At 40.6% G+C, this 12,137-nt stretch overlaps 1 protein-coding gene across 5 annotated transcripts in view; it reads right to left on the bottom strand.

Moving 5' to 3' along the window:
• Positions 1-12,137, bottom strand: part of SPPL3 (signal peptide peptidase like 3) — a 63,001-nt gene that overhangs the window by 18,671 nt on the left and 32,193 nt on the right. For 4 of the 5 annotated variants that reach the window (XM_064466655.1, XM_064466652.1, XM_064466656.1 and 1 more), the window contains 2 exons: positions 6,552-6,629; positions 329-423 (listed from right to left, as the gene is read on the bottom strand). In XM_064466655.1, coding sequence (XP_064322725.1) covers positions 329-423; positions 6,552-6,629 — 173 coding nt within the window. The remainder of the gene's footprint in view (positions 1-328; positions 424-6,551; positions 6,630-12,137) is intronic. The other variant, XM_064466653.1, reaches the window with a different exon arrangement.

Raw genomic sequence — 12,137 nt, 5'->3', positions numbered from 1 at the left:
GGTTTTTTGTGTTTTTTGTTTTGGTTTTTTTTTTCCCCAAGTAAAGCATATTCCATTTCCAGTAAAACCTGACAAATGGCAGCATGCAATTTCTATGAGTTATTGAAATGTTACATGGATGTTTTAAACTTAGCTTCCATGGGCATGAACTCAATAGCAGTATTAGTGCATAACAAAATGGTAAGTGCCAAGACAGAACAGTTCCATTTTATCAGGTGAATCTACAACCCACGCAGCTGAAACCCGTAGCTGAAGCACACAGAGGGATGAAGCAAAAGAAGACTCAGCACTCTGAAGTGAAGAAAGAAATATAAGGAGTAAAGCTAACCCTTACTGTTATTGGTGCTGTTGCCATTAAAAGACCCGGCAGTGCTGCTATTGTCTTTCTCTTTGTCTTGATTCTCAAAGTCCATGTTAAGAGACCTGCAGGAAACAAAGCAAACTTAACAGGCAAGTTTCAAACTCCTATTTAGGCTCATCAGCTATGGTCTCATTACCCTTCTACCGCACCACCCTCTCCCCGAGAAAGCCCTTTAATGCTGGTTATTAGAAAAAACACCATACAGACCGGAAAATTTTTTTAAAAAATGCTTATAGTTACAGATAAGGCACAAAAATCACACAGGTTCCAACAGTAAGACTAGTCACTATAGCGTCTGAACCGGTAAGCGTTAACAGCAAACCGCAACAAAGATATTTATCTGCATTACTGGCAGGTGGTAGAACACAATGGAAATGCAATAAACGTTTCAAATCTCTGACGTATACGAACTCTTCCCAAGTTCTCAGTTTGATCCTTTGCATTCAAATTTAACTACTGCATTTCATTTTTAAAACAGTATTTTTTCCTTCCTCTAAACCTTGTCATGAACGATGACCAAAACTAGCTTTTAAGTACTTGTCTGCTGAATGCAAGGCTTTACTTAATTGAAAACGTCTCACCAAAGCCTAGAAAGTAACCAGATACATATTTTAGCTACAGGTAGAACAGATGACCAGAGGAAGCTCTGAATTAAGTAGCACAAACTGATACAACCTAGTTCACCTACGTACCCAGCTTGCTCCCATTGATTTATCTTTTCATTTTAATATACACTCTTTAGAAAAATCCAAAAATAACACAATATTCTACCCCTTTTGCCACAGACCTTGACTTTGATCCCATTTCTAAATTATACTCTAGCAAATTTTGGCATAACTTTCTGAAATGGAGGAATTTCATTTAAGGTCTGTTTTGGCCAGCAGAAATTTCTATCATTAAATTCTAGCTTGTTTTACATAAAAATACTAGCAACCAAGTTTACCATGACAGTTTCTCATTCTGATACATACACGTTATCCATGACTTAGCTGCAGATTTATTTACTCAAGTAAGCTATAGAGAAGCACTGTACAGCTCCTGTCTTATGTCTGCAGCAGCATCAAATACCAAGAATTTCAACAAAACTTCCAGGGCAACAGGCACTAAACTCCTGTTCAGGTTACGCTGTAACTGTACTACACAAAGTAAACAAATTTTAATAATTTGTCAGACAAGTAAAAAATACACCATGATCTTCTATACAAGTCCATAGGCATTAAAGTTACTTCATTTTCTTGTATAGGTTACCTACTGCAATGCGCAGGTCAGCAATTTTGTGCCACAGTCATACAAGCCGAAATCAAGCACATATAGGTTTATAGTACCAAGATAGGTGTGGTGTGTGGTGTGATAGAGGGGTGAAGCAGTTTCACTGTATGAAACAAAATTTAAAAAAAAAAGAAGAAAAACCTCTTCCAGTCTAAACCAGGTTTGCTTCTTTTGCATGCAAGTGCCCCCAAACAGTGGTATGAAATTAAAGCAGCTTTTGGGCTCAGGCAAAATATGAGAAAGCTTCAACCTCAGACATAGAGGACTTCTACACAGACTGTGTTTCATTAACTAAAATGTTATCAAAAATACCTAGAGGCAATACAGAACACAAATTCTCACAAATTAATCTGTTCTTCTTAGCTTGTTCTTCTGAAGATCCCTCTGCTCTGCATCTTGTCTGGGGTGTCTTTATCCTTCATGCGCACTTCCTTTTTCCCCACTAATGCACAGTAGCCTCATAATTTTCCTCTAAAGCTATAAAAATCCAGGTGGAGGCTGACAACCCTCCAGAACTTAATGCAAGATTCAGCCAAACAAGATCATTCTTTTCTCAGAACAGTGTTTCATTCCCCTATGAATTAGCACAGTTTAGCAAGATCTTCACACCATCATTCTCCCAGTGGCGTAGGGCAACTCATAATTTAAGGGATTGCTATCAGCAAAGAAAACTGAAAAGAAGCTATTAGAGCTACTGCTCGTAAACAACTTCAGCCCTTTTTCTTTAATTGCAAGAGTCAGCAATTATTACATATTCTTAATACATATTATTATATGTCAGCAATTATTACCTATGAACATCCCTACCTCAAAAGTAAGCATATATTAGGAAATTACTTTCACTCAACAACACAGCTGCTCCAAGATCCAAGACAACTTCTGAATAATCTCCAACCATTTTATGATTTGGCCCTTCCCTCTGCTACAAATTATCGCTAACATAACAAAAAAAAAAAAATGATAAGCTATCACTAAAACATCCTCCAAGAAAGCAAAATTATATTGTTAAACAAGATACCCTGAAAACTACTGGACTGTAAAGTTGAGAAACATTGCAAGTTGAGAAACATTTGCTTTTTTGTTCAAGTTTCTGATGGGTTTCCAAAGGCAACATTCAGCCAGCACCTCCCAAGTGGCAATGAACAAGACAGTTGTTTCTTCTGTCCGTCCTCACAGTTCAAGTTGGTAGGATTTCTAGCACAATGTTTCAAAGCAAGCGCAGCTCAGCCTCCCACAGGGAACTACTCAGTAGGGTTATGCTAAGGCCAAAGGAATGAGTAAGCTGCTGGCACATTATTATCATGGAAGTTCAGATTCAACTATGGATCACTTCCACTGCAGCAATGCTTCGGGGAAACCCTACAGGAGAATATTCTTATGAAATGAAGGAGGAAATATGAAAGCAGGTATGTATCTATAGAGTCACTTGCAGATGCAATAATATATTCTTGCTCTGCTTAGTGAGGACAGTCAGCCGTCTTAACAGCTCTGGGACTATGAGAATTGTGGGTTGCCACAGAATTGCCAGATTTCAATTGCTCTAAATGAAAAATTATAATCAGAAACAGTCGTTGATCTGAGACAGTTTAGTTCAATCAAATCTCAGTGCATATTCTAGAGAGAGAGCCTAAAATATGTTGTATGCTCTAACATTGCTACAGTCACTTATAAAACACTGCTGTGAGATCAAAGGACAAGTTCCAATGCAAGATCTGGAGTGGGAATAAGAATAGGGAAACGACAGCTGAAATTGCATGTAAAAAATCACTGCCTAGGTGGAGTAAGAACGCCTGAATCCCACGTCTCTGATAAAAACATCTCACCTTCAGCAGCTATTATATCTGCACCCACTCGTGCGTGCACATGTGCAGACCACCTTTGTAGCATTTGGTGAGCAGGTCTGTCCAAATCACCGATTCCACCCTGCCAGGGCTGCGGCTGTAGATGCTTAGGAACTCCACAGCCTCTTTCTAAGTTTAACGGTGAAATATGTATCCTGATTTCTGTAAATATTAAGTCGTAAAGCCAACCATAAGGATACTATTTGAACTATTTTCTATTTATGCGCATATTTTAGGCACTCAATGCCTAGAGAAAGAAGACACTAGTTCCACCCCATGCTTCTTGGTTTGGTTTAAAAGCAGATACTTGAACAGGCAGACTCTGGGTTAAATCAGGCTTTACATAAGCTGAGAGACTGTGTCCGTGTATGTGATGGGATAGAAAAAGATTTAGCTGTTACCTGCCTGCAAAGTAACCCCAACATTTAAATCACAGAGAAGCAGATGGACAAGAATAGGTGGCTGTCTTGCAAGAACCCATAGGAAACAATCTGTCTCAAGCTAAGCTCACCTCTTTAAAAAACCGTAACTAACACATACACTTGCATGCTCCGGTTTACAGCGTGTAACAGTTTAAAAGATTACACTTGCCCCTTTGGCAGTCAATAACAAAGTGTATCAAGTTCAAGGATGGAGAGACAGTCAGAATGTACATGGGAAAGACGTTCAGAAGGGCTTGAAGCTAGAACTCCTGACCCAGCACAAAAGTAGGGAGGAAACATTCACTCATCCATAGCAAAAGAAGCGGGAACTCAACTCTATAAACTGTATTTTGTTCATGCAGACTTTACCCACGATCTATTAGATGTTCTTCTGAATATCTTGGGGGTCTGAAGGGGTTTTTTGTTTCGGTTTTGGACAAACACTGCTTGTATGAGTAAGGACAGTGGACCAAGGCTTTCCTTTGTTCCCCTGAAACCTCTTGCATTAAATTAGATCCACCATGCACATGGATTTTAATGACTCACCCACCCAGTTCCTTCTGATCCTATTACTGCACTTCTGTTTTAGTCACCTGCCAGCAATACCACGATAACTCTATTTGCTTCTTAACAGGCTGAAAATCAGTAACCAAACCCACTTTCTGCAACATGAAGGTTAACTAAGGAGCGCTATTTGCTTTTTGCCTTACTCCTTTTGAGACGAAGCACTCAAATCTAGATGAAGACATCATTGTTGTCATTTGAGAATGAGCACCCTAAGGCATAGCTTTCATCTTTCTGGCAAGTCACTTCTCTAAGGAAATCCACTCGCTTTGCTAGAAGTTTTTATTTTAGTACTTTAGAAATTTCCAGATAACTATAATTTTGCAATTTACTACCACAGTTGAACTTCTTAAATAACTTAATTGTATCTTAGACCTCTTTGTTAACACCACTGTACAATTTTCTGGAAAAAAACCCACCCTGCTTTTGACCTCACTTGCTGACCAAACAGAATGGGAATTTGTCTAAATCACCATCATAACTGTGGGTTTCAGCTCAGGCATCAGCTAAAGAAACTACATATAGAAAATTAATTTTAAAACTATGGGACCCTATCTTGGTCTGTAATAGCTTGCATCTTAGGGTCTGCAGGGTATGTGCAAAGGAAGTGGACTAGAACGGGGCAATCCCTCAACTGATTTGCATCCATCGCCATTCCACTGCTTCATCCGTAAGTTAGATCGTTCTGAAGTTTGCAGTTTTTGTTACATGAACAGTTTTAAATGTAAAGCATAGGGCAAGATAGTAAAAGGGCATGTGTATATAAAATGTATATAGGATGGCAAACAGCAGGGGAAAATTTTTAAGAGCAAGGAGCTCTTGAGAAGGGCAGGCAATTTAAATTCAAGCACTCCTGCTGTTCTATATTTCCATATATTATGTTTCCACAATTTAATTTTAATAAATGCCATGGCTTCTTGCATCCAGATGCATAGTTTCTTTTTACACAACTGCATAAATTCAAATACTTAAAAACTGATTTAGTCACTCAACTATATGCCAGGCTGACTCAAAACCTGAAGAAAAAACTAAGCAAATATAACCTTTTTTTTTTCATCATCTCTGGATTTTCCTAAGACCTTCTATTCTAATTTCATCAGCAGTGCTGTTACCTAGTACTCGCTAGCAACAACAGACAGCTCTTATCAAAAACTGGCTCTTTCATTATATGATTTTTATTAACTTGTGAAGGTGATTTAAAACCTCTTATCCTAACAGCTGCAACTTACATTGTATGTATAACCATGGCTATCATCTATGTCAGCAACACTCATAGCTGTTCAGAGACTTCACAGTGTATGTATGGCCTTTTACTATACACTGAAGCAATATTCTTAAAAAAAAAAAAAAAAAAAAACAGGAAGAAAAACTTGCTGCACTTGAACAAAATACTTTCATGCTGTTATTAATTTTTAATATAACGGTATGAATCTCATTGCTTAGGTGCCACTACATTAAAACAAACTGTATAATACAAGCTGCAAGTCTAAAGGGACAACAATGTTCCTCCAAACTATACTAAAGTCTCCTAGAGTGGGGCAAATTTTATTTTTGAAGATTCAAACTTATCCTGCAGCAGTTCCCAGGCACTTTGCTGGAATTCAACACTGACAGTGTTTCCCACTTCTCTGTTAAGCTGTTACTCACACTCAGGTAAACAGCACTGGGACATGGGAATCTCTGTTTCACAAGACTTGTTTGCGATCACAACGAGGACATGCTGAATCGACCAACACTGAAACATTATATATAAAATTCTACTATCAATAACACTCCATTCCTACCTCTCTTGAAAATCCTTTTATACCCTCCAAAACACAATTTTACAGAGTTGTCTTCAAGGACTAACTTCTAAGTTACCTTATGTGTGCTTGTAACTTGGTGTACAATTTTGTCTTTCAGAAACCTCAACTACCTACTTTTTCTTCCTTTTCCATTTCCTTTTCAGAAGCAAGAAATATTTCATTCACATTAGCCACCATTCTGACACAGGTACGATGAAACAAAAGGCATAAACATAAATCATATTCAGTCACTTGCCATGTTTTTATTTTAAAAAGAAAAATTCTACAGGACTTTAAAGAAATATCTTACCTGAAACTGCCATAGACTATGAGGAGAATGGAAATCAGGAAAGTAGACACTTGACTGGAATCCACAAGGGAGTATGCCCTGGAATTGGAACAAAAGGCGGCAGGTGTGTCATCACAAGTCTTCATCACTCCACTGCCATTTGCTAATTCTTTTTCTTATTATAACACAAATGGAGAATTGGACAACAAATCTTTATGGCAGCTCTTTCTAAAGTACTGGTATCATCTAGGAATACAAAACCTGTAGCTTGTAAATTAAACTTTTTATATCCAAGACTGCAGCATGCAAAATCTGTACAACCACCAAAGGACAATTCAAAATTCTTGCGGTATTTTTTTCTGTACTCACCACATTCAGATTTTTTTTCTCAAACACATCAAAATTGCTTCAATTGCAACTAATGCAACCTTGCAGGTAAATAACACTAACCTGCTTTCTGTAAGAGTTCTTACATCTTAACTGATAATAGTTAAGCTACAGTATGGCAGTCAAGGTTCACTTAGTCCAGGGGAAAACCAAAACAAACCCCACAACAAGCTGCATTACGGTTTGTTTTTTTTAAAACCACACACAATTACTTCCCTATTATATCTTGTGGACCACTGGATACAAGATTCCCCACAGACATTTCAGCAGGAGACTTCAAAATTCAGCATTATTTAGATAGATTTCCTGATAAACACCACCTTTGTATTTAAAGCACAGAAATGTAAGTATTAATATTTGCCAATTTTTTTCTCTACCATTTATAGACCAATCCCTACTCAGCAGCTTATGCTGAAACTTCATCTGTATGATTGGGACAGAGGCAGCCTCAGCAAACTCCCAGCTGAGAGCCAGCCAGAGAGAGTGGGGTTGATACAGCAGAGGACAGAAAATCCTTTAAGAGGGACCTTGATGAATAGACCAACAATAAGATGACAGCTCACTAGTCGATAGGCTAGGATAGGATTATTAAGGCTGGAAAAGACCTCTAGGATCATCAAGTCCAACCACCAACCCAACACCCCCAGGTCTCCTAAACCATGCCCTGAATTGCCATGCCTACATGTTGTTTGAACACCTCCAGGGGTGGTGACTCCCCCACCTCTCTCGGCAGCCTGGTCCAAGCCCTGACCACTCTTGCAGTAAAGACATTGTTCCTAATATCCAGTATTAATAACAACATCCTAATATCCTCCCCAACACAACTTGAGGGCATTTCCTCTCATCCTATTGCTTGTTACTTGGGAGCAGAGACCAACACCCACCTCACTACAACCTCCTTTCAGGCAGCTGCAGAGAGCGAGAAGGGCTCCCCTCAGCCTCCTCCTCTCCAGGCTAAACCCCCCCAGCTCCCTCAGCCGCCCCCCAGCACACTTGTGCTCCAGACCCTGCCCCAGCCCCGCTGCCCTTCTCTGGACACGCTCCAGCCCCTCAAGGCCCTTCTTGTCCCGAGGGGCCCAAACCTGAGCCCAGCATTCGAGGTGGGGCCTCCCCAGGGCCGAGCACAGGGGCCCCATCCCTGCCCGGCTCCTGCTGGCCACACCAGTGCTGACACAAGCCCGGGGGCTGGTGGCCTCCTTGGCCACCCGGGCACTGCTGGCTCATGCCCAGCCGGCTGTCAGCCAGCACCCCCAGGGCCTTCTCCGCCGGGCACTTCCCAGCCCCTCTGCCCCAGGCCTGGAGCATTGCCTGGGGTTGGTGTGACCCAAGGGCAGGACCTTGTTAAACCTCATACAGTTGACCTTGGCCCATCGACCCAGCCTGTCCAGGTCCCTCTGCAGAGCCTTCCTACCCTTGAGCAGATCGACCCTCCTGGGCAATTTGGTGTCATCTGCAAACTTACTGAGGGCACAGTCTATGAATGATCTGGATGAGAGGATCAAGATATTAAACAAGACTGGCCCCAAAACTGAGCCCTGGGGGCACCACTTGTGACCGTCCGCCAGCTATATTTAGCTCGATTCACTACAGCACTCTGGACTTGGCCACCCAGCCAGTTTTTTACCTAGTGAAGACTGTTTCTTCTGCTGTGTTGTGATTACTCCTACTTAGCACTTGTGAAGCCGTATCTCGAGTACTGCGTACAGTTTTGGGGGCCCCAGAAGAGCAAAACCAACAGAGAGCCACCACACTGGTGGGGGTACAACACACAAGGAGGGCTCCAGCACTACAACTCCCAACGGTTTTTCAAGAACTTGTACTGAAGTGCAAGGTCCTGCACCTGGGGAGGAACAACCCCCCGCACCAGTACAGGCTGGGGGCTGAACTACTGGAAAGCAGCTCTGTTGAGAAGGACCTGGGAGTGTTGGTGGACAGCAAGCTGACCACGAGGCAACAATGTGCTCTTGTGGCCAGGAAGGACAATGGTATCCTGGGCTGCATTAAGGAGTGTGGCAGGCTGCATTAAGGAGTGTGGCCAGCAGAGCAAGGGAGGTTATCCTCCCCCCTACTCTGCCCTGGTGAGACCACATTTGGAGTAGTGTGTCCAGTTTTGGGCCCCCCAGTTTAAGAAGGATGTGGAACTCCTTGAGCAAGTCCAGTGGAGAGCTATGAAGATTATCAGGGGATTTATGAGGAAAGGCTGAGAGACTTGGCTTTGTTCAGCCTGGACAAGAGAAAACCAAGAGGGGATTTCATAAATACCTATAAATATCTAAAGGGTGGGTGTCAGGAGGATGGGACTAGGCTCTTTTCAGCACTACCCAATAACAGGCCAAGGGACAACAGGCACAAGCTGGAACACGGGAAGTTCCACGTGAACATGAGGACAAACCCCTTCCCTGTGCGGGTGCCAGAGCAGGGGCACAGGCTGCCCAGAGAGGCTGTGGGGTCCCTTCCCTGGAGACATTCACCCCCCGCCTGGACACGGTCCTGTGCCCCTGATCTGGGGGTGCCTGCTCACGCAGGGGGTTGGATGGGGTGAGCTCCAGAGGGCCCTTCTAATCCCTGCCATTCTGTGATTCTGTAAAGTAAAAGGGAAAGAATAATGCCCACTGTTAATTGCATTAGTCTTATCCTACAAAAAAAGATAAACATTTCTGAACACCAACTGAAAGGCTAATTTCAGCAAGACTACAGATACGGAACAAAGATAATTGAATTACATGATAGTTCCAAATTAAATATCACTAAGCAAATAAAAACTAAAGCTACAAGACAGTTAAAGAATCACTCATCCCATTCCCAATTGAAAAGCAATTTAGAGAAAATTACCAAACCACTAGACACTTTAAAATACCTTTTTTAATATATAAACACAAATGTGAACCTTCTACTATAGAAATTCAATATAAACATCACTGAAAAACAGACTGCCTCTTTTAGATGAAATTACATACTTGTCAAAAAAGCTTTTAAGAAATGAGAAATTTCTTTTGTTAATGACGATAAATAACTTCAACATTACCCCACCTAAAAGTGAATAACAACTATCTTATTTGCTCATAAAGTTGGCCAACACAAAGATAATCCGAAGTTTTATATATTTTTGTTATTTTGGTCATGTCCGGCCTTTAGTTTCCAGGTAGTGGAAGAGAGGTCTTAAAAGCATCCATGAAGATCAAGATAGTGAATTGCAGATTCATGCAATATGTAACTAATCAGTGTACATATAAATGCTGTTCAGGTTATATACAATATAGTTCATTGCATATTAATTTTAGCCAATTATTACAGCAGACACCGAGAAGAAATGGCTTAAGGATAAGCACACCAGTTTTATGTCTTGTTATCAGCTTCAGTTTCAGGGAGAAGTATTCCCTCACCTGGCCTTGAGTGAAGAGAAAGGGAAACTTCATATCCTTATCGGATTTGTGAATAAATAGTGGAATTCACTTATTAGGAGGATCTTCAGAAACTCCCAATTTATAGGAAAAGCAAAACGATTTAATGCAATTTCAACTGAGATTAAACATGTCCAGGGTAATGCACTAAACTTTATTACTGATGTTCATAAAATTAGAGCTTCATAAATTGGCAAATACCTTTGAGAAGAACAATGCTTTCTATACAATTCATCATTTAGTGGCAACTTCGGAAGCTATGATAATTAAAATGCAATTTCATTGTAATTACTAAACATTAGTCAAAACAAGGTTGTAAATGTTAGAAAGATTTATAAAACAGATAAAATAAGGATGGCACATGCATCATGAATCAGCCCTGTGTTTAATTCATTAAGTTTTGTACTAAAAACTGAGGGCCCTTTGTACAACAAAAGGAACTGAAAACCTGCAAACCCATTCTAAACAATGACCTAACAGACCATAACCCTACTGACAGGCTGCAGTGGTGATCAGCTATCTGCTGATTGTACACAAGGGAGAAATGAGAATTGAAGTCCTTCCATCCTGCACAAGAAAACTGCAGTTATAAATTATAAGCTCATCACAGATCTGTAATGTTTCCCAACTTCTCAACACAGAGATCTTACAGCAGGACATCCTAAAAACTCAAGGTTGGTACTGCGATTATGGTCTGGGGAAACTCACATTCACCGATACCCCAGCAAACAGGGCGTTCATTCACATGTTCACGTTCATTCTTCCTGAGGTAGCTGGACAAAGAGCTAAGCACAGCATGGCAAGTCTACGAATAACCGCATGGCGGAAGTCAAACAAGCAGCTCAGGCATGTCCAGATTCCATCCCAAGTTTCCAACACAAGTAGCCCACAAGCTAACTTCAAGAACAATTTTATAATGCTGAAGTGAATCTCAGTCATAAAACCCTGCATCTTTAAACATATGATTTCCCTACATTATATAAGGTACTGCACATAACCTAAAAGCAGAACTGGTTCCTAAAATTCTAACCACTGGACAGTTCATTAAGAGACTATAAAAACCCTTGATCCCAAATAAACACTTTCTAATGCATTAATCTAGACTGGAGATAATAAGCAAACGACAGCATCGCATGAAAGAATCGAGAAGCAAGATTACTTCAAAGCTTTTAATATTATTCAAAATGCCAGACAGTGATCTGCAAACCCATTTGTATTTTTAACTGAAATTTAAAAGACAAGTCTGTTAAGAGAGTCCACATGCATATAACTAGATTGTGCTATATCAAGTGTGCAAGTCTGCACGCTCCTGGTCAAACATGGCATCAGCGCCTCATTCTTCTCAAATGGGATCAGCCAAAACCAAAATAAAAACCCACACTCATGCAGTTTCTCAGAAGTTGGAGTAGACTTGGTGCAGTCACATGTAACCAGCCTTCCACTGCACATATGAAAACAAAATCGTCTTCCTTCTACAAGGCACTTTAGTGAAATTTAAGTATTTAATCTCAGTAGTGGAAACTTATGCACAGAAAATGCGTGTAACAGGCCCGTGCACAGGTGTCCTTTGACTTAAATACTGATTTTAGAAGCAATTCTTAGTACTTACTACATGACAATCCATGAAGAAAAGATTGTTATTCTTCATTCTCATTCTGAGAATTCATACTGAATAAGGCCATGCTAAAGACTGCTGTCTTCTGAAGGACTTACTTTAGTGCAGTTCATCTGCGTGCCACATTACAAGAGTAACTACCAACCCATTTCTAAACTCTCGCATATATGCAGAGCATACATACCGTAGTATATATGCTCAAAA

The sequence above is a fragment of the Phalacrocorax carbo genome, chromosome 15 (genome assembly GCF_963921805.1).
Source record: "Phalacrocorax carbo chromosome 15, bPhaCar2.1, whole genome shotgun sequence".
NCBI lineage: Eukaryota > Metazoa > Chordata > Aves > Suliformes > Phalacrocoracidae > Phalacrocorax > Phalacrocorax carbo.
The sequence above is the reverse complement of the archived record's forward strand: the minus strand, read 5'-3'. Positions and strand labels throughout refer to the sequence as shown.